The sequence below is a fragment of the Vombatus ursinus genome, unplaced genomic scaffold (assembly GCF_900497805.2).
Source record: "Vombatus ursinus unplaced genomic scaffold, bare-nosed wombat genome assembly UNPS02011334.1, whole genome shotgun sequence".
Taxonomy (NCBI): Eukaryota; Metazoa; Chordata; class Mammalia; order Diprotodontia; family Vombatidae; genus Vombatus; species Vombatus ursinus.
This window is the reverse complement of record NW_020951112.1, coordinates 2,555,319-2,579,039: the sequence shown is the minus strand read 5'-3', so window position 1 is coordinate 2,579,039 and position 23,721 is coordinate 2,555,319. Positions and strand designations below refer to the sequence as shown.

Genomic DNA, 23,721 nt, shown 5'->3' with positions numbered 1-23,721 from the left:
ATCACTTTCTGTGGAAAGCTTTTCCTGACCTCCTCAGTTCCTCATGCCCTCTCTCCCAAATTACTTTGTATTAAACTGCTTTATAATTATCTACTTTATAATTTGTCTTGTATATACTTATTTGTGTATTTGCTTCTCCATGAAAATATAAGGTTCTTTGAAAAGGGAATTCTTTCTTTGTATTAGTATTCTCAGCACCTAGCATAGTGCCTCACACATAGGGGACCCTTAATAAATGCTTGTTAGTTGATAATTAAGGTTAAAAAAAAAAAAGGAACACAATGGTGACTACTTACCACTGAGCCTACTACAGAACTGCAGGTCTATTCTTACCTGTAACAAAAACCCAATAAGGGATGCTAGGGCTGCCATTCCAATGCACAGAACTCCAAACAACACACCTGGGGGAACAGATTGAAAGTCAGCCTTAGATCCTAATGTGCCTAATTAACATTCCCAATGTAAAACATTCATCACAACTTCCAAACAAGGTGATAATCAGAGTGGGTCCAAGGACAGCCAGAGAGATCAAAGCAAACAAAGGGGTTAAAATGGAGTGTGTGTTTCCTATAGAAAAAGCAATGTGCAAAGTTGGTAAATAAAACCCTTGTGTTGTGCTTAAGGATTAGTTGAAACACTAGATTATATTGAGTAAAGAATTCCTGGAATTAACTGTGGAGATCGTAAGCCTGTGGACTACTATTAGTCTAATCCTTCACCAACATTTGTGTTTAAGGGAAACTTTATATCACTTTTTTTTAAGTTTACCAGTAACAGAGTACTTTTATTCAAAACTACTTTGTTTAACTGGGTATCAGGGAGGAAGGAGAGAAAGGATTTGATTTGTGATTTTATTTTTATAGAGACTTACCATGTGGAAACTCTCTCAACGCTTGCATTGGTATGATTGGATTAAATACTTAAAATATTAAAAATCTAAATTTTCTGACTAAGGGTTTAGGGAAGCAAATATGAATCAGTTATAATCTGTGTCCTTTCAATGAGTCATCCTTATCAATGACATCACAAATCTACTTTCTTTATTTAAACTTTTTATGTTTCTATTGACATTCTATTTCTTACATGATCTTAGTATCTCATGTATCCCTCTCCCTACTTTTCTCAGAAGAATAAATTAGAGAAGGAATGAGTCAAAGTTGAATGGATCTTACTATCTCTCAAATTGGTGTACTTCTGAAGAGGACTATACAAACATAGAAATGTGGATAGTGGGAGCAGGAATTCTGCAAATCTCACTCTTATTTGAACTAGAAAAAAAAAGTGTTTTATATATATATATATATCCCCCTCCCAACACATACTCAAAGAATTTGGCACAGAAATAAATTAAAGCAACTATCTCTACATACCCTATTTTCTAAATCAATTGTTTTTAGTAGTAGATATCTTACATTTTCTTCTGTTCTGGTCTTTTGCTTTGCTCTATTATTTCTTGTTGTCTCATTGAATTATTGATCCCTGGGAGTGGCAATAACCTTCAAACCACTGGTCCTGCTTCCACATGAACTCTTACTGCCATCATCCTAGAAAGCAATTCTTGTGGAGAAGGAGTCAGCCATCCCTGCCAACTCCACATACAGAGTAGTCAGGTCAGCTTAGCTGAAGCAACAAGGCATCCTGAAGGGGAGGCAGGAGGCAACATGTTCTGGAGAAGTCAAAACACCACTACCCCCTTGACCACTAGCTCTCTTCATACTCTACTAGAGACAGCCTAGAATCCTGAACCCCAGAGACTAGAGCAATAACAATGCTTCTAGCTCAGTGCTAGAGTCCTTGAGGACAGGGATTGTCTTTTGCCTCTTTTTGTATCCCCAGCACTTAGCACAGTGCCTGGCACATAGTGGGCACTTAATAAATGTTTTCTTTTTAACTTATTAATTCTTTTCTCCATTCTGTTTTTCTGAGAATTCACTATTTGGTAAAGTTTTCTATCTTCTTTTCTATGTTGTTTATTCTCTTTCCAAGTCTTCTAATTTCATTCAGTCTTATTTCAGCTCTTCTTTCATACTTCTATCCAGTTAGCGTCCCTGTGGTCAATCCATTCTTTTTTAAGGGGTTCTACTTGTAATTATCAGATAGTTGTTTTTCTTTTTCTGAGATTTTATCTTAGGATTATCTTAACTCATTGCATTTCTCAGAAATAAACTTTAATAGGAATTTAATTAGAATATGCTAAGTGTAGGCCCACAGTCACCAATACCTTTCATGAAAAGAGCATTGACCTACCTAAGGGTAATATTCTCAGTGGGCCTTTTCCCCTGCAATTCTTAGGTTTTGCCATCTGGATACTATCTTATGAGAATTCGGACCCTCCTAAATGTTCTGGTATTTGTCCTGCAGATGGTTCTACCTACTGTGTGCTTAGTAGTCCCTGATAATTCCCTGCTGAGCTCAGTTCTGTCTCTGGTGAGTCCCTGAGGGATGACGAAGTCCTATTATCCAGTTAATTCTTATGCTTAGCTTATGGTTAAAAGCTGAGGAAATTAGAAATAGAACCACTAGAGAAATTAGGAGGAGTATTATACATTGGACCAGATGGTGTGGTTTCAGTTCCCTAGGAGTAGATATCCCTGAGATGGAAAGAGGGTAACCAGGGAACAGGGGTATATAATTTTAATAGACTGAGGGAAAGGGAGCTATCATCTCGAGCCAAAGGATAAGTCTTACGCAAAAGGATTATAAACTTTTAGCTTCTATTTCCAGATATAATTTATTGCAGGTGTCTTAGCACAGAAGTTACTTTCAAGTGTTTCTGGTTCTGGTGGCCAGTTTTATTTGTTTGGTTTCTATCATCAACTGGCCTTTGGCTCCATTGTGACCTTCTGAGAAATTTGTGATTTGGCAACGACAATGATTGTAGTTTGAACTATTGTTTTTTCTCCTTTGTTAAGATTAGTGAATGTTTTATGTTAGTGTTTAGAATGGATGTTTGAGCTATTTGCTATTGAGCATAATATGTGATTTTAGTCCTGGTGTGGCAGTGATAGGACTGAGACCAAGGGGTGGAATGTTGTGAGCTTTATTTGTTTTGCACAGGTCTCAGGGCCTAAGGGTCTGGTATGGTTGTATGGCAACTTTTAAATACACACATAGCACTTAATTATGAAGACCCAGAATGGGGATAGGCTAAATCTTTTTAGGGGGAACATATAAACCAGTATCAAGAGGGATACTCTTCATATTTGTTTGATGAATGGTTTATCCCCATCCAGATTGTTGTCACTGATCTGGGTATATCCCCATAGGCAGGAATCTGGAGAGCTATACCTTTACATTCTTGCTGAATATTCATTTCTGTATCCTTACTTAATGCTTATATTTAGCAAAAAAAAAATTAAGTTATCTGCCTCATTAATTCAATCTCTCCAGATTGGGAACTTGCATTTGGGATCAGCATGTACCTGGCCCAAGACACTGGGATTTCTGCTTTCAATCTCTCCCCTATCCAATGCATCCTTGCATAGCTGCCCCAAAAAGCCCCAAACATACAAAGATATTGATTTCACTGTGTTTACTACCCTGCTCAAAAAGTTTCATTGGATCCCTATTGCCTCTGGTATAAAAAAAAAGCTCTTAGCCTGGCATTAAAGACACTCTATGATCTGACTTCAAACTATCTTTCAAGCTTTATTTCACATTCCTCACTTTTACATACTCTCTGTATAATACCTAGTCTACCCTTAGCAATCAATCAATAAACATTTATTAAGTGTCCACTATGTGCCAGGCACTGTGCTAAGCACTGGGGATACAAAAAGAAGCAAAAGACAATCCCTGTCCTCAAGGAGCTTACAACATAAAGGGGGAGACAACATACAAACAAGCTTTATACAGGATAACTAGTAAATAATTAAGAGAAAGAAGGCACTAGAATTAATAAGGGTTGGAAAAGGCTTCCTGCAGAAGATGGGATTGGGAAGTCAATAGGTGAGTTGACAAGGGAGAGTATTCTAGGCATGAGGGGCAGTCAGAGAAAAAGTCCGGAGCTGAGAGATGGAGTGTCTTATTCATGGAACAGCCAGGACACTGTCAAGGAAACTAACATGGCTATTTCCTAACCTGAAAATTCCACCTCTAGCCTCTGTACATTTGTAGGGACTATTCTCCATACTCAACACTTGCTCCTCATTTCTGCTTTCAGAATGCTTATCATCCTTTAAAGCCAGCTCAGATGTCACCTGTTCCCTCTGATTTAGCATAGGATAATGGAAAAAGTTCTAGGTTGACTTGGAAGACATGAGCTCATGGGGCAGCTCTGTGGCACAGTGGATAAAGCACTCGTCCTGAAGTCAGGAGGACCTCAGTTCAAATCCGGCCTCAGACACCATAACACTCACTAGCTGTGTGACTCTGGGGCAAGTCACTTAACCCCAACTGCCTCACCAAAAAAAAAAAAAAAAAAAGACATGAGCTCAAATCTTTGCCTTGTTATTTAGTATCTGTGTGATTGCATAATTCCTTTAGTCTCTCTGATCCTCAGTTTCCTCACTTGTTAAAAAAAAAAAAAGGTGGTGAGGCAGTTGGACCAAATGACTGGAGATGTTTAACATGGAGAAGAGAAGACTTAGGGGGTCCATGATGGCTCTACTCAATTATTATTTGAGTTTTGTAACCTGGAAGAGGGATTGGAATTACTCTGACTAAAGAAGGCAAAACTAGGAAAAATAAATAGGAAGTCTAAAAAAAAAATGCAAATAGAGGCTTGACTCTCTAATAATTAGAGCTATTGTGGAAGGAGGCGGGGCTTGTAGGTTCCCTGTCATTTAAGGCCTTCAAGTAAAGGCTGAATTACCATTTAGTAGGTAAACTATAGAGGGTAGAGGTAGAAGTGGGACCTTCTGTCCAATAAGGTCTCATCCAGCTCTGATAGACTACAATTCTGTGGCATCTACATAAACTTTCACTTCTAAATCTATGATCACATGTTATTGCAAAAACAGTTGACCATCCTAAATTGAGCCAGCCACATAGGAATAAAGATTTTTTGATATGGCAAACATCCATCCATATTTTTGAGAATGGATATAAAAAGATTTCATACATAAAACCATAAAAGTTCAGTGGTCACTTACTTGTTCCTTTCAAAAGCCAAGATAGAGTCTTTTCTGAGAGTGACCGAAAGTGAGGTTTGATGAGGTCTTCAATCGTTACTAAAGCTAAAGCATTGATACTGGAGGACACTGTGCTGAAGAAGACAAGTGAAAACTTTATTACTTTAAAGCATTTTAAGAAAACTTTGTTGTTATTGTTGTTTACTCATTTTTGGTCGTATCCAACTCTTCATGACCCTTTTTGGTGTTTTCTTGGTAAAGATACCAAAGTAGTTTGCCATTTTCTTTTCCAACTCATTTTACCAATGTGGAAACTGAGGCAAACAGGGTTAAGTGACTTGCTCAGGGTCACACATTTAGTAAGTGGTTGAGTCTGCATGTGAACTTAGGTCTTCCTGCTTCCAGGCCTGGCACTCTATCCACTGAGCCACCTAGAAGTAGGCCATAGACTTGCTAATGGGTATCATTCCCAAAATCTTCCTGATTTGGGCAAAGACAAACATTTTTATCATCTTTGGAGAAACACAAAATCAAATGAAGGTAGTATAAAGTAGATACAACAATGGAGACATGCAAAATTGGGAGAAAAACAGAAACATACCCAGTTTAGTTCATGGGGCACCATGACCAAGTAGAAGTTAGAATATCCTGCCAAAGGCCCATACATTCACAGGCTATGCTAAGAGCACAAAGGGCAGATGTGCTTTGTTTTTCTGCCTAGAGACAAAAGTGTTTCTCATAGTAAAGCGTCCTCCCATAGTCCTTCAGTATAATAATATCTAATCTATTTACACTTGTTGTTGTTGAGTCATTTCAGTTGTGTCCAACTCTTCATGACTCCATTTGGGGTTTTCCTGGCAAAGATGCTAGAGTGGTTTCTATTTCTTTCTTTGACTTCTTTGACAGATGAGAACAATAATGCCAAGCACTACAAGACAAGCATAGGCTCCTGATTCTACAAATGAAATCATAGATCCAGAGTTGGAAGAGACCATTCAATTCAACCCTCTCATTTTACAGATAAGGAAACAAAGGTCTAGAAAAAGCAAATGACTTGTCCAAGGTCCTATGGGAAGTAAACTGCAGGACAAGGATTTGAACCCAGACCTCCTTACTATAGCACTGCAGTAATTGATCGAATTTAATCCAATTCCACAAGCATTCACTGAGTTCCTTCCACAGGCTAGACACCATATTAATTAGGAATGGTAGTGATGCAAAGACAGAATTGGAAAACAGTTCTTGGCCTCAGGGAGTTTGCACTCTACTGTCTACATTACATTCTACTTTCTACATTACATTCTACATAGCATCGCTAATGCTGCCTTTGTACTCCTGGAAGGCTATAAGATCATAAATTTAGAACTTCAGGGATTCTTAGAGATCATCCAGTCCAACCCCGACTCTCATTTTACAGAGAGAAAGGAATTGACTTGACCAAGGTCACACAAGTAACAAGCAGCAGACCTGGGATTTTTTAAATCCAGGTCCTTTGATTTCAAGTCAATTCTCTTTCCACTACACCACACTATCCCTCTTCTCTCAGAAAGACACATAATGGAAGCAAAATGTTTGAATTTTTTCACCTTTGTAATGAAAGAATTACTACAATCCATCTTCCTTAAAATGCACAATAATTTTATTTGAGGGGTAAAGGTGCAGGAAGGGGCAATCTATGATTTTATTGGTGTAGAGAGCTTCTAGCATGCGTACTATGAATGCAGATAGATTACTATTCAGCAACTTGTGCTCCAAGCACATTGATTAGGTCAAAGAGAGGTTAAGTAATATGCACAGACTAGGATAGTTAGCATATTTCCAATGCAGGAATTGAACCTTGAAGGTCTGACCATGTTGTCCCCCTACTCAATAAACTCCACTGGTTCCCTATCACTTCCAGGATCAAACATAAAATTTCCTGTTTGACATTCAAAGCCTTTTATTACCTAGCCTCTTATCAGTCTTCCCATACCTTACTCCCCCACCATATATTCTTTGATCCAGAGACACTGGCCTCTTGCTTGTTCCATGAACAAAACGTTCCATCTGCCTGCTTTGGGCATTCTCTCTGGCTGTCTCTCATGCCTGGAAGCTCTCATTCCTCAACTCTGTCTCCTGGCTTCCCTGGACTCCTTTAAGACCCAACTAAGACCCAATCTTCTACAATAAGCCTTTCTCAATCCCTCTTAATTCTAGTACCTTCCCTCTCTTGAGTATTTCCTATTTCTTCTGTATTTAGTTTGTACACAATTGTTTGCTTGCGTCTCCCCTTCCCATTTGATAGCCACACCTATACATAGATGCATCAGCAACTTGGAATTTCGTTGGAATAGGAAGGAATTCTTTCCACCAATACAAAAAACGCTTTTATATCTTAAAGGTCTAGAGCATTGCCTGAGGTAGAAAGAGGTTGTGACTTGTCCATGGTAACATAGCTAGAAAGTATAAGAGGCAACATTTGAATCTAGGTGTTCTTGACTCAAAGACCAATGCAATCCACCCTGCCATGCTGCTTCTCCATATATATTTTTGTATGTATACACGTAAACATACATATGTGTATATATACATATGTATATGTGTATAAATGTATATATGTATATACATATATACTATATGTATTATTAAAAAATTTATTAAGCTACCTGTTTCTGGTAAATAGTGAAATCTTTTGAAGTAAAAACTGTTGATATTTAGCCATTATTGTTGAAACCTCAAAGGCAATATGGAAACATACTATATAAAATTATGATGATGATAATAACAATAATAACTAGCATTTATGTAGTATCTACTATGTGCCAGGCACTGTGTTAAGCACTTTAAAAAATATTATCTCAAAAAATATCATCTCATTTATCCTATAGACACTGATGAAATCACAATTCTTTGAAGTATTCGATAGAATACATACATGAGTTGCATGTTTACCATTCTTATATTTAAAATCCAACTTAAGTCATGAAAATATAAAGGTCATTACAAAGCACTTCAAAAATCACACTCCAGGAATTACACAAAGTTCATACCTTAATGTTCCACCATATACACATGCCACAAAGAGTCCTGGGAGTCCTGGATAATCTCGCATAATGTCCAACACCAAATAGGGCATGAGCTGAAAGAGTCCCAGATTTACTAAGGTTGTTCCTTATTGTCAGAAAATATGTTTATTCGGCTTTTTTTTAACTGATGGAGATAGATCAATTTCTCAGTTATCTAAGCATTGTCAGAGAATGAGTTATTTCACATAAATAAATGTTTCAGATAATTGTTTAGCTCTCTGCCAAAACTTTATTTTTGTTTGTTGGTTGATTGAAAAGCTTCAGTACTGCTTTAGTGCTGTGTGATTTCCATATTGCTTTCCACCAGTATTTATATTTTCAATTAAACTGATTTCCAAAACATGACTAGTCTAACTATTATCAATCAGACACATTATTATTAACACATGCTCCTAAAATTTGTCTTTGCATTTTAATTTTGAATCCAGGATTACTCATTCAGCTATAACTTTGGAAGTACAAATTTGCTAAATCTTTTAAACCAGCTCTTGATACATATTTTTTGCTTAATAGGTAGGATTTTTGTGAATAAGCATGGTCATTTCATAATATGCTTGAGTAATTTGGCTAATGCATTCACAAAAGAGCAACAATACCGAACCTGGTCCGGTGCTGATATTTTCTTTGAAGTCCAAGGATCACAGTCATGGTACCTTGAATAAATGGCAAGCCCACAAAACACCGTACAGGCAAGAATTAGCCATTGTCCTATAAGATTTATATAAAGAGACCTAAAACAAAAAATAAAATTCCATCATTTTAATGTAAAAAGAAGCATCACATGGGGGGGAAAGCAAAGAATTTTTGGTTCCATATTACATTAAGTAAATACACATTATCGTTTAATTGGGCCAAAAATGGGTTTTTGCTCTGATTTAAGTCTTTCTGACATCAGAAATGTAGGTTGCATTATGGCATAGGAGTAAAGCCAATTAACTTGGGTCCTGACAAGCTGGGTTCTAATTCTTTCTTCTTTCACTCTCCACTAGCTGCTTTCTTTAGAAATCCAACAATAGAACTGATCCAACCAGTCTGGAGAGCAATTTGGAACTATGCCCATAGGACTACAAAACTATGCATATCCTTTGATCCAGCAATACCACCATTAGGTCTATATCCCAGAGAGATTTTTTTTTCCAGCCAAAGACAAGGTTTATTAAAGATCCCCCATATCAGCCAGAATCTTAAGGAATCTGAGCATCTGGTGAGCTGTTGGCTAGATTGTAAGGATCTGAGCAGTGGCTAGATTATAAGAATCAGAGACCCCAAAGAGATTTTTTAAAAAATGAAAAGGACCTATTTGTACAAAAATATTTATAGCCATTCTTTTTTGTGGTGGCAAAGAATTGGAAATGGAGAGGATGTCCATAAATTGAGGAACGGCTGAACAAGTTGTGGCATATGATAGAAGCCTATCATGCTATAAGAAATGACAAGCAGGATGGTTTCAGAAAAACATGGGAAGACTTATATGAACTGATACAAAGTGAAGTGAGTCAAACCAGGAGAACGTTGTACACAGTAACAGCAACATTGTACAGTGATTAACTATGAATGACATAGCTATTCTTAGCAATACAATGATCTGAGACAATTCCAAAGGACTCGTGATAAAAAATGCTATATACCTCCAGAGAAAGAACTGATGAAATCTGAATGCAGATTGAAACATATTTTTTATTTTATTTTTCTTGTTTGTGGGTTTTGTTTTGTTTTTCAGTCTGTGTTTTCTTTCACAACACGGCTAGTATGGAAATATGTTTTGCGTGATGGCACATACATAATCTCTATCAACTTGTCTTCTCAAAGAGGAACGAGGGGAGGGAGAGAATTTGGGAACTAAAATTTTTTAAATGAATGTTAAAAATTGTTATTACATGTAATTAAAAATATAATTTTAAAAAGGTAAGCCTGCAACATTACAAAGAGTGTGGTCATGCCACATCATGATGAAACAACCAGGTTAATAAAACATTTGGTTATTCCAAAGATTGTACTTTTATGAATAGTTCCAAACAATCATCTCCTCTAATTTTTTCACCTATTTAAGTAGGCACCTGAATACTTTGGAATCCTAAAGACCCAGTGTAAGATGGGTAGGGCATTCATTTCCATTTTACAAGGAAATAAGTGCAGATATTTATGGTGCTCTCCTATTCAGATCTACACACCTGTACCTCCCACTCTCACACTCACTTGCAATTACTGTAATTGACCATGGTGCCATTCAAGTGCACATGACAGATTGCTATGTTGCCATGGCAATCAATTATAATCCCCAGATGGATCCTTTTGATCAAAATGATTCACCCTTCCCAAGCCATCAATGTTAGAAAACAAGAAAACGCATCAGTCCAAGAAAGTTTTTTGTTTCCATAAAGAAACCCTAAGTGTCTGAGGGAAGATTTGAACTCAGATCTTCCTAACTCCAAATCTGTCACTCCAACCACTGTGAGATTCATCCAGCTGAAGATAGTGAGGTCTTTCCCTTCCTCCTCCTTTAAAATTAAAAGGAATCTGAGAGGTCATCTGTTGCAGATGAGGAAACAGGTCCAGAGAGCTAAATTGTCCAACACAGATAGTGACAGAGTTAAGATCTGAATCCCAATCCAGGGCTCTGACCAGTGTACGACATTGTCTCCCTAAAGATTCGATGTCACAAACTCCTGCATTCAAATTTCACCTCTAACCCTTATCAACTATGCAACCCCGAGTGCATTGTTTAAACTTTCTCAGTCTCATTTCTTGCATTTGTAAAGCAGGGATGATGCCTGTAGTACCTACTAATGTTGTTTTGAACCTCAAGTGAGATAATACATGCAAAGCATTTTGCTAAAATTAAAATGCTTTATAAAAATTAGCTTATCATTTGTCCAGACCTGCGATTTTATCCTTGAGTAAAATGCCAGTAATAGAGATGAACAATTCTTCCATAAATGTTGATTAAATGAATATAAAGAACAGACCACTGAAGTGAGACTTGCCCATGATTTCATAGTTGGTATATATCAGAGTAAAGCTCTAAATTCAGGTCTGATTTCATTCAACACTTTATCCACCTTCCCATGCTGCCTCCCATTATTATAGTATACAATCATCATCGTCATCACCATTATCACCACTATATCATAATCATCATCACCATCATCATCATCACCATCATCATCACCATCATCATCATCATTACCTTCATCACCAACAGCATCATCATTTAGCATTATGTTGTTATGTTATTTACCACTTCAATTGTTTTCCAACTCTTTGTGACCTCATTTGGGACTTTCTTGGTAAAGATACTAGAGTGGTTTGCAATTTCCTTTCCCAGCTCATTTTACAGATGAGGAAACTGAGGCAAACTGGGTTAAGTGACTTGACCAAGTCACACAGAAAGATGAGTCTTCCTGACTCCAAGCCTGGCACACTATCCACTTTGCCACCTAGTTATCCTATTTACCATTATATAAAGAGTTAAACAAACCTTTATAAAAACTGAAAGACAGTCAAAGACCATTGAGACCAGAGTCACTCTTACATTTTTGCTTGGAACCTGCTTTTACAGGCGATGTACCGCTGAACCTGGGATTGATTGATGCCATAGATACTGGTTGATGCGAAAGTTCCCCCAATAATGATTGTCCAGAAGCTATACCTTTGCAAAGGGTTTGGATTGAAGCTAAACGAAAAGAAAAAAAGAAGACAAAATGTCAGACTATTGCACGGAGTATAACAGTGTGGAAATCTTTCACATTTAAGCCCAGTAAAATGAAAAGTCATCCTTTGGAAGTCTGAAACATAAGGCTCTGAAAAAAAAAATAAAGAAACATGAGGCCCTGTTCCTAGGCAGCTAGATGGCACAGCAGAGTACTGGATCTGGAATTAGGAAGACCTAAGTTGAAATCCAACTTCAGACACTTACTAACTTTGTGACTAGGCAAGTCACTTAATCTCTGTCTGACTCAGTTTCCTCAACTATAAAATGGAGAGGGTTGTAGTGAGGATCAAACAAGATAAGACAGGGTGTGCCAAAAGTTCTAAGGTGGTTGTAAGATTTAATAATTTCAGGAATATAAATGCTACAAACTTAAAAAAAACTGGTAAGGTTAATTATTTAAAATGTTAAAATACTAATATTCTTATTAAAATTCAATATAACCACCATCTCATGCACCATCTTGTGTTGATTTTTCAATATAATCACCACTTTAGTTGATTTTTGAACTTTGTAAAACTTTCTTTGGCTACTCTTAGGGACTGAAAAAGTTGCAGTTGTAACCCTAGCCTTAAGATTATCCCAAACTCAAGGCTTCGGTGTATACACAACATCTTTTATGTGATCTCACAGGAAAAGTCTGAAGGAGATGAATTAACTAAAGCCTAATGGAGATAAAGTCAAGTAACTAATATGATGTGGCGTTGAACTCCTCTACTGATCTCCTGATTTGAGAAAATTTCATCTAGAAATTGGGGTACTCACAGTGTATAATGGCAGTTGTCCCTTCTTGTTAAAATTGAAGTTTTAAATGTATTATTCAAAAACAATAAAACTAACTAAATAAGTGTAACAGAAAATTAATCAAATTTTCAAATACTGCTGTTCCCACTGAAATTTTATCCTAATAACACACACACGTATAAACACACACACACACACACACACACACACACACACACACACACAGGACAAATGAAAACTTACTCCCAGAAGTTTAATCTTCCTCCGTGATAAGAATCATTTAGAATTTTGTTGATCCCACCTTGAATCTCAGCAGCCTGTATGATCACGGACAAAAGTCCTGCCACCATGATTCCAACTTGGAAAACATCTGTCCAGATGACAGCTTTGAAACCACCCTTTGTTGAGGAAAGCACATTTAAAATATTACCAGTGTCATCATTGGTTCATAGGAGCTGGAAGGGACCTTAGAGGTTACCTAATCCAATACCTTAATTTTACAAGTGAGGAAACAGGCCAGGGAGGTTAAATAACTTGTCCAAGGGGCATAGCCAAGGTGTGAAGTCCAGTCTTTTGGCTCCTTATCCAGTGGGGAAATGGGAATGGGGGTTTCCCTTATTGGTTTGCTTGGGTCCCAGTCTGTGCTGGTAAAGCCTGCACCTCTCACCCGGCTGCAACAGACCTTTCCTGCTGACCTGCTAAGTTGTCTTGGGCAGGAAAATTGTTTCACCCCGTCCTTTTGTGCATTCTGCTACTCCAGAATTTGTTTTGAGACATTATTTTAAAGGTATTTAAAGGAGAAATTGGGAGAGTTCAGATGAGTCCCTACCTTTCCTCTGCCATCTTAACTCTGCCTCTCAGGGGTTCCCCCATTGTAACACACAACCCTATTAGATATTAGATGCATAGCACTGTATCAGGACCCTAACTCCTTCCACATTAACCTGAGTATTCTCACCCCATTACCACCACCACTATTACAACAAAATATCATCAAATATGATGAGGTAATGTAAACTTTTTTTCCTCTGAATACTCTCTATCATCCATATATAATTAAAGAAGTATGGGCAACCCATTTCCTGACAGTAAGAGGTACAGTGCCTGAGTCCTAGAATTTTCAATTATGTAGATTTCATGAGGCATGTCTCCATAGAAATAAATAGTTGGCATACCATTGTGCAGTAGAAAGTGCAGACCACTCCCGTGACAATGATTGCACCCCATAGGTTGAATCCTGTGACTGAAGAAAAAAGGGGGAAAATTTAATCCCCATTAAATGTGCACATTTCAACTGACTCTCAAAAACCTCATCCCAAATTTCAGTAAGATTTCACAAAACAAACATCTGTGGTTGAAACAGGGCTGGATTTGGAGGGGGAGGACCTGGTTTCATATCCTGGTTCTGCAACTAGCCTTTGTATGATCTGACAAAACTCCTCCTACACCCTTCATTTGAGGAGGAGGCCCAGGGAGTCACCTCATCCTTTCATACCTGGCCGCTCCCCTGGAGTTCACCATTGTCTCTAGTAACACATCTTCTGGCACAATCACATCAACTTTGAAAATCACACTTCCTCAATACTCCCTGCCCCTGGGGCTCCTACCTCACTCTGATTGGAGAAGCCTATTCAATATTAACCACATGTATCACTGCTAAATGTGCAAACATTTACCTTGATTCAAAGCCAGAGCCGGAGCATAAATAACAATGCCAGTATACAGAATCTAGAAAAACAAAGTCAGAGTATGGAATATGGACATGAAATTCTTAAATACATAAGAACTTTTTAAAAAAAATTATAGCCTTCTTAGTATTCAAATTTATTATCCCCCCTCTTCCTATGATTGCATTTGTATTTTGGGTATAGATAGAAGGAAGAGTTTCTCATGTAAACCCCTAATTCCCTGCTCTAAGTCATTGGGTTTCATCTCTCTGGAACTAGTGGGATCACTATATGAGACCCACTAACTAATTTGTATGTTTTGTTGATTTGATGTTTAATCAAAACCCAAGATAAATTTATAGACACAGTCATCTCCAAGCCACACTCTCACCTCATCTTTCTCCCACAAGAACTTAGAATTCCACCCCAGCACCCTGGCCTCTGATTGGCAAGCTTTCATCTTATCTTGCCAATCATGGTATTTCCCAGTCATTTTCAAACAATGATAACTGGAATGTAACCTCCACATTCCCCTGCCCTTCCACTTCTAGTCCCATATATAGGTTGTCTTCCCTTAGTGGAATATAAATTTCCTGAAGGCAGGGACCATTTTGCTAGCTCATAGCAAGCAGTTGCAGAAGGGCAGACTTTGCCCAAGGTAAAAAGTCCATCAATTGGAGCCATCCAACAGTGGAATAGAACAGCTTGTATCCCTAGCACTTCGCATACTGCCTAGAACATGAAAAAATACTTTTTTTTTCATTCATTCATCAATGGCAATTTATCAACAAATTATACCATAATCCCTACTAATTCTAATAATAATAATAGTTAGCATTTATGTACTACTTTAAGGTTTGCAAAGTGCTTTACAAATATATTGTATGTTTTCCTCCTGGCTGGCCTCTTCCTTCCCCTCTTGGCTCCCTCAACCCTTGAAGGATTTTTCTTATTTTAGCCCCCAAGGTCCATTTGGTGAGGCACTGCTGCATTCCTCCCTTCTTCTTGTGATCTTATGTATCACTTTTCTACTTTCTGTTCTCCTCTATCATACTTGGAAATGTGTTGTAGTAAATATTTAACTTTATGTTTAAGATAGTGGATAGCCAGCATACACAGATATCTGTTTTTTGAGATTGGAGCAAAACTCTTCCAATTCTGAATGTTATATTTTTTTGGAGTGCAATTTTAATTGTTTACATATATGTCTTATCTCCCTTACTTTGTTGTGAGTTCCACAAAAGTAATTTCTATGCCTCATTCTTCTTTATATATATTACAGTGCCTCAGGTGATAATTAGCATCCTTGGCTTCACAGAGATGACACCTCCCCACCTCCCCACACTTTTGAGTCAACTTCCCCTGCACATGCTTCTGTGGTTCTGGATTGTTCCTTATGGAAAACTTTGGAACTGGATATGTGGTGGTGGATGGTTCCCACAGCATGAAGGCCCCCCTGTCTACATTCACCCCCAAACAGTATACAGGTATTCCAGTCCAGCTACCCATGTAGACTTGTAAGGAAAAGGCTTGCACACTTCAAGTCCCCACAGGTCTGGGAGTTACTAGTAACTCCAGAGGCTCTTCAATGAAAATAGTTTTATCCTTTGAATTAGGTTCTCATTGGAACCTCCTGGTTCTAATTATTCTCTTGGTTTAGGAAACAAGAATATTTTCTGAAAGTTGTTTAAGGATTTCCATGGTCAGTGCTCTGCATTAAGAGGCTCCTATTTCCAGTTCTTCTCCTTCTTTTCATTTAAACATTTAATAAATCCACTTAGCAGCTCCTTAAAACAGATGCCCAGACCAGACACTTGACATTTACTAGCTGTGTGACCCTGGCCAAGTCACTTAACCCCAGTTGCCTTGCAAAAAAAAAAACAAAATAAAACAAAAAACAGATGCCCAGATGATATAAATGGAACACTAAACAAACAAACAAAAACCCAAAGTACTTTGTTTCCCAAAACACATTATATTATTTTTAGAAAATAAAAGGGATTCTGGAGAATTACTAACCGTTTGAAAGATGAAGAGTATTGTTCCACAGAGGCGAATGTGTTTATTGAAACGAAGCTCTAAATACTTAAAAAATAATTTAAAAGATAAAATGGTTGATATGCATGATCAATAGTTTCACATAGCAGTGTCCCACGCTATCATAGTATCATAGATTTCAAGCTATAAAGGACCTCAAAGATTATGTCCGACTTCAAAGTTATACTGGTAGTAAGTGGTAAAGGCAGAATTTAAACTCAAGAACTCAGACACCAAGTCCACTGTCCTTTCCATTGGCACAGCTGCCTCCCTAGCTGATCAATCATAACCTCTCTCTCTCTCTCTCTCTCTGTCTCTCTGCCTCTCTGTCTCTGTCTCTCTGTCTCTGTCTCTGTCTCTTTGTTTCTCTCTCTCCCTCCCTCCCTTCCTCCCTCTTTCCCTCTCCATAGCACAGTTCTCTATCAGAATATATCTTGGGGGGGGGGAGTACAGGATTAGGAGTTGGGGACCTGGGTTTGAATCTCAAATCAGCTACTTTTTGTAGCACACACTACATGTGTGATTTGGGTCAAGAGAGAAAAGATGAATGGACAATTAATGGTATGGGACAGTGGATTTGGGGTCAGAGGATCTGGATTCAAAATCTGGCTCTGTCACTTAACTAGCTGTGGGGCCCTGGGCAAGCTTCCAGGAATAATGTCAGCCCCACCTCTCTTATACATTTGCTGTTAGGATCAAATTAGATCCTTTATAGGAAGGAGTTTTGAAAGCTGTAGAACTCTAGACAAGGATTCTTAACCTTTGTTTGTGACATGGATACCTCTGTGGCAGTTTGGTGAAGCCTGTGGACCCCTTTCTTGGAATACTATTCTTAAATGCAGAAAATAAAATACATAAACTTAAAAAAGAAAACCAATTATATTGAAATACAGGTATTCAAATGTCCTTTTAAAAACAACACAAATTCACAGACCCCAGATTATGAACCCCTGCTCTCTACAAAGGCAATATTTGCATAATAGGCTGGTGTTAATTCAGACCCACAGGCCAATAATAGAACTGGAAGCTCACTAAGCTAAGCTAAAAACTTCTCCTTACTTCCCTATTTCTGGTAAGCTCAGTTACCCAAACTCAAAATCTTCTCCAACTTCTGCATCCCTTTTCTCACCCTCATCCCAATCCAAACCTTTCATTTCTATTTCTACACTACCTTGAACACCCATGCCCCCTTTCTAGCTCCACTCCTGTTGCCATTGCCTTTATTACCTTAACTTGTAATGGTTTCCTAACTTGTCTTCCTTTCTTGAATCCCCTCTCCCACCTCTTTCCAGTTAATCCTTCACAATCTTCCCAAAGTGCAGGTCCAATAATACCACTCCCCTACACTACAAACTCCAGTTCTTGCCAAGCAAAATAAAATACAGACTCCACATTTGAACATTCAGGGCTTTCTACCATGTGGCTCCAAGCTATCTTTCCAGCATTATTTCCTACTACTCCCTTGGTTACTCTCTATATCTTCATCTCTTGTCCTCTGGAGCTTCTATACATTTGGAAATGCTTTCTCCACTCCCACCAACACCCCCATAGCTCAAATGGTCTCAAATGTTCAATAGGCAGTTGAAGATGTGAAGTCAACAGAGATGTTAGAACTAGATAAGTGTATTTGTGAATCTTCAACATAGAGATGATAATTGAATTCATGAGAATTGATGAGATCACCAGGTGAAATAGTAGAGAGGGAGAAGAAAAGAGAAAGATCCAGGAAAGGAGAGTGAGGAGTGATTAGATAGGTAAGAGAAGAACTAGGAGAGAATAGTTACATGAAAGCCTAGAAAGAAAAGTATCAAGGAGGAGAGAGTGATTAACAATATCAACATCTGTAGAGTGATCAAGAAGGATGAGTATTGAGAAAATATCATTAGACTTGGCAATTATAAAACTGTTAGTAACTTCAGAGAAAGAATTTTTGGTTGAATGAGATTGGAAGCTAGACTGTAAATAATTAAGACAATGAAAGAAAAGAAATGGAAGCATCTGTTGGAGATAGCCTTCTCAAGAAGGCTAGCCATGAAAGAGATGAGATATATAAGATGATAGTTAGCAGGCATGAACAGAACAAATAAAGGTTTTTTGAAGATAGAGGCGATATGGGCATGTTTGTTGGTAGTGGAAAATTAGCCAATAGACAGCAAGAAACTGAAGATAAGTGAGAAAGTAGGGATAACACAGGGAGATATATCCAGATATTTGCTGGAGAAGATGCGATGGAATGGGGTCACTTGTTCGTGTGGAAAGGTTTGCCTTGTAATGAGAAGGGCCAGCTCTTCGTGGGAGGTAAGAGTGAAGGGGAGGAGATGGTGACAGAAGACATCTAGGAGATGTGAGATGAGGAAAGGGGGAGAAGAGAGTGTTTTTGGCAAATGACCTCTTTTTTTTTCAGTAAAATGTGAGGCAAGGTTCTTAGATGAGAGAGTGGAAAGGGGGAGGAGCCATGGGAGACTTGAAGAGGGATGAAAAGGTTTGAGATAAGTGCTGTGGTGAGTGATCAGGAATGCAACTACTCAGTCTTGTGGACCAGACCATCTCTCTAGTGCCAACTGTTGCTCTACACATCCTCCCACCTGCCAATAAAAAGTTTTCTCATTTGGAAAGACTAACCATCCCAAGGGAAGGACTAATTTCAGAGAAATTCCAACCTACCCTTCATCTATGTAAAGAACCATACAGTTCCTAAATGTAGTCCTGGCCATTATGACATGGTAACTGGAAATATCACCTTACATGTGTATCCTAGGCTAACAGGATTAAGGATACAAGGGATGGCTTTTGAGATCCCTTCCAGCTTGATCCCACATATACCTATTACATTGCTTCAATCCTTCCATTTAACGGATAAGAACACTAAAAAGCCCAAAGAAAGGAAGTGACTTACCCATGACCATATAATAACTAAGTTACTGAAAAGCTTAGTTTGAACTCAAGTTTCCTGACTCCAAATGCAATGCATTTTTCATGACATCATGATGCTTTCTTACTATGCCTTGTCCAACAGGAGTAGGAGGAGGAGTTTTCTACTTTAACTTCCCTAGCTCTTTGTGCCCTGCCCCTAAACACCAGCTGGGATTATGGGAACATACGTTTGGAGCTGGGAGGACCCATAGAGATGGTCTAATCCAACTCATTCATTTTATAAGGGAGAAAATTGAGGTCTGTAGAGTTAGGCATCTTGCCCAAGGTCACATAGGTGCTAAATGGCAGAGCCAAAAATTAAACCTAGTTTCATTGGCTTCAAATTCAGGAATCTTTCTAGTGAACCACATTGCCCTCTGAGGTACCTGAACTCACATTGTCCATCAGTTCTCTCATCTAAAGCAAACACTTCGAGTAACTCAGAGTTGCTGACTCCTGTACTGCAATGTGGCATGAAACAGAAGACACTCTGTTGAGTTACAATGTATTCATTAAGAGATGAGGAACGGGCACAGTAGTCTAATGTTTGATCCCAGCTATTGGGGCAAGAACTCACTACCTGACAAAAACTGTTGGGAAAACTGGAAAGCAATCTGACAGAAACTAGGTGGCATAGCATCTCACACTGTATACCAAGACAAGCTCCAAATGGGTACATGATTTAGACAAAGAGGGTGATATTATATCACATCAGAAATTTTTTTAAAAAATTTTTAAAGAGATGAGGAAGGAAAAATTAAAAAAAAAAAAACAAAGAGATGAGGAAGGTCTAGGGAGGGCCTTAGAGGAATTGTTTTCATTTTTTTCTTTATATCCCTAGCACAGCACCTTGAACAAAGGAAATCCTTGATAAATATTAGTTTGATTTGTAGGTGGTGCTCCCTAAGGCGTCAAACTATGTTTTACCCCATAATTTAAAAAGTATGAGGGGCAACTAGGTTGTGCAGTGGGTAGAGCACCAGCCCTGAAGTCAGAAGGACCTGAGTTCAAATCTGACCTCAGACCAAACACTTGACACTTACTAACTGTGTGACCCTGGGCAAGTCACTTAATCCCAATTGCCTAAAAAAAAAAAAAAAGTATGAGCTTCCCGAAATGACTTTCAAATGCCTTTTTCCCTTTTCTCTCCGCAATTACTGTGTTTTATCTCAATCCAACAAATAAGTAATTAAGCATCAATTGTGTACTGGAGGCCAATAAACTCTTAAGTGCTTAATTCTTAAGCTTCTGAGGTCCTGTTCAGTTAAAAAAAAAAATCTATGATGCAAAGCAGTGTTCTAGGCACTAGTGAAGATATTTTTAAAAAATAGAGAAAACAATCCCAGAGCTTGCAGCAAAGGAATACGGCACAGACAAAAAAATGCAAAAACTTGGCATCTTTTTCTAAAGTACTTTCTAGATCTGGGGCATATCTGTATGTATGTCCAGACCTGTGATTTCATCAAAGGAGAGAGACAGAAGTGTGGAAACTCCCTTCACTGATGAAGTTCAAGACTCTGTAACTTAACATCTTAGAGAGCTGCTTGGGGGTGTTGAGATATTAAGTTACTTGCTCAGGATCACACAGCTAATATTTTAGTCAGTCAATAAGCATTTATTAAGGCCTACAATAAGTCAAGCTTTGCGCTAAAATCTGCTGATACAAAGAAAGGCAAAAAACAGGCTCCACTCTCAAGTAGCTCCCAGTCTAACAGAAGAGCTCACAGTGAGAGGCAAGGCTCGAACACTCATCTTTCTGACTCCATGGCTATCCAGTGAACCATACTACCTTTATGTAGCTATAAGGAAAGAGCAGAGTGATTTCTCTCACTCCCAGCCCAGCTCTCTAAATTGGGATAGTAATTTTATTTACACACTAGCAAATATCATCGGTCTTCTTACTCCAAAGCTAGAGCTTTTTATGTCCCCTCTGCTGACTCCCCATATATCAAAAGTCATGTCCTTTGCTTCTCAACAATTTCTTGGGGAGAGGGGCACTAAAGAAGGACCTTGATTAGTTAATTGTCCTCAATCTTATTGACTCAGAAGGAAGTAGGCTGTTTTGATTGTTTTAGGGAGTTATCTCCTACCCCCTGAAATTAGCACTTTTGCTCCAGAGACACTATGCTCCAAATCAGAGTTAGAGTAGACTGTGCAAATAAAATTACTATCCCAATTTAGTGAGAAGGAGCAGTGGACTGGGCTGGGAGTGAAGGGAGGTGGGCTTTGACCTAAACTTCCTCAGTTTGGCTTCTACAAGACAATGATGCAGTAGCGCCTGTCTCAGCAATCAATCTATGCCCTGCCTGTGAAGTTGCCCCTACACAAAACAGCTTCCTGTCTTCCCCTTTCCCCATCTGTGAAAAGAGGAGTGAGTTTTTAGATTTAGAGCCGAAGCGGTGTTAGAGGTCATCTAGTTGAACTCTTCTCAATGAGCACAATGAGAAAGCTCTAGCCTAAAAGAGTGACGTTGGGCAGACGATAAGCTTTCTTCTACACTTTCATTAAGCCGAAAAAGGATGTGCGATGTGCAGAGACATCGCCTTACCTCGTAGGTGCTGGTAATTTCCAACCTGTAAAAGACTGGGAGGAAAACCTCGGCAGTGATGAGAACCACTAAGACGTAGCTGATGGCCCACAAGCTTAATATGGACCCGAAGCGATAGACCTCAGAGGGCGAACCCAGGACGGTGATGGCTGAAATGAAGCTGGCGGTGAGGGACAGCGCCACTGGCATTGCCGTCATCTTCCGACCGCCCATCATGAAGTCCTTCGGAGTCTGCTGGCCGCCTCTGGAGAAGGCGTAGTAAACGCCTATGGCTGCAGAGATAAACAGCATTCCGGCAAACACCAAATAGTCCCACACTCCGAAGGTCCCAGTTTCCTGATGGGTGCTCATGGCTGCGCTGCGAAAACTTTCTTTTCCGCAAATAGGTAGAGCCCACGTCGCGGTGGCTGCTTTGCTCCCGAGATTACGGCTGTCAGTGCCAGGCAGGGCTGACCGGTCTGTCGGTCTCTGTTAGCCCAGTTACTTCAGGTGTCGTAGAGGTGGCCCAGGCTGCTGAAGCAAGGCGCCTCTGCTCTATGAGGGTAGTGCTGGACGGGTGATGACATAAGCTGAGAATCCTTCTGAATCAGGAAGGGAGCTGTCCACCCACAAGGGTGTCTGTCTGATTGGGTAAGAGAGAGAGAGGCGTGTGTGAGCGCAGAGTTAGAAGGAGACTGGGGTTCAGAGGAACCGTCTGCTCTGCGCTATTGGGCGGTCTCTCTAGGCTCCACTGAGGCTGGGCTCTTCACTTGCCAGCTTGCTGGATGTCAACGAACAGAAGTGGAATTTATAGACTCTGGAGGCTTGAATGCCGGGTGTTGGGTTGGTGGCCACTGTGGGAAGACCTACTTCCTTGAACTTTCCCTGGCTAACCACAAGGAAATGAAAGTTTTGGCCACTCAATTAGGGAAGTAGGATATGCACATTTAAATGAGAGGAAAAGAAGGTAGGTCCAAGACTTATGTCCTACCTATGCTACCACCTACATTATGGGGAAAATAAACCCCAGTCGCCCGGTTTTTATTAAGGCCCCACCTGTCAGGCCTACCTTTGATCCAAATTACAAAATAGACAATGTGTGTAATTGGATTAGGGTTACAGTAGTTCAAATATTGCTTAATTTCCAAAGAATCGGTTTACAATCTTGTCAGAAACTCATCTAATACCGACTGAGGTCAAAACCCATTAAGACAAATTATGATGAATACATTCAACAAATAATGACTAAGAGTGGGGGGGGGGAAAGAAGGGGAAAAATAAAGTAAAAAGTGCAGGGCAGAGAACAAAAGAAAACCTGCAAGGTAGCAAAGAAAATCTGGGCAGCTTTGAAAACAATGTGTAGTATTTACTATATAGGTTTTCTTGAAAAGGAAATTTATTGTTTTATACTGAATCTTCTCTCATGTTCTGCTCTGTATATGGCATTTTTTTCTTTTTTTCTATTGAATTTAAAATAAATTTTAAAATTTACAAAAAATGACTAAGCATCTAGTCTGTGCTCAGACTGGGGCTGATTCCATTTCTTCCTCACCTCCATCTCTTGGAATCTTTGATTTCTTCAATACTCTGTTGAATCTCCATCTTCTTCATAAAGTCTTATCTGATTTCCCTCCCCACCTCCAGCTTCCAGTTCATTCCCTCCCAAAACTAGCTTGTATTCATTTTGTAAATATTATGTCTACATTTCTATATGTAAGTTTCCCCTATTCAAATATAAACTCCTTCAGGGCAGGGACTAATTCACTTTTGTCTTTGTATTTTCCATACTCATATACATTTTTTGGGGTGTCTAGAGAATGATAAATACTTAATAGAAGCTTTTAGTTTGGTCTGATTTCTACTGTGCAACCACAATGTGTTTTTCCCTGCCCACAGATCATCAGCTGGGATCCCAACAGAAAGAGACTGATGGTTGCATTTGCTGACATTGATTTCTAAACTAACGTCAAGTGGATCAATGAAGATC

The 23,721-nt window shown here is 38.9% G+C and overlaps 1 protein-coding gene across 1 annotated transcript in view; it reads right to left on the bottom strand.

Annotated features, from left to right (window-relative positions):
- LOC114038536 (sodium-coupled monocarboxylate transporter 1-like) overlaps positions 1-22,494 on the bottom strand; it is a 38,347-nt gene extending 15,853 nt beyond the window's left edge. The window contains exons 1-10 of the mRNA XM_027855832.1: positions 21,756-22,494; positions 16,277-16,342; positions 14,267-14,318; positions 13,766-13,833; positions 12,834-12,988; positions 11,670-11,810; positions 8,739-8,868; positions 8,102-8,190; positions 5,094-5,206; positions 334-401 (exon numbers count right to left, since the gene is read on the bottom strand). Of these exons, the coding sequence (XP_027711633.1) occupies positions 334-401; positions 5,094-5,206; positions 8,102-8,190; positions 8,739-8,868; positions 11,670-11,810; positions 12,834-12,988; positions 13,766-13,833; positions 14,267-14,318; positions 16,277-16,342; positions 21,756-22,106 (1,233 nt within the window). The 5' untranslated portion in view covers positions 22,107-22,494. The remainder of the gene's footprint in view (positions 1-333; positions 402-5,093; positions 5,207-8,101; positions 8,191-8,738; positions 8,869-11,669; positions 11,811-12,833; positions 12,989-13,765; positions 13,834-14,266; positions 14,319-16,276; positions 16,343-21,755) is intronic.
- Positions 22,495-23,721: the final 1,227 nt, after the last annotated feature.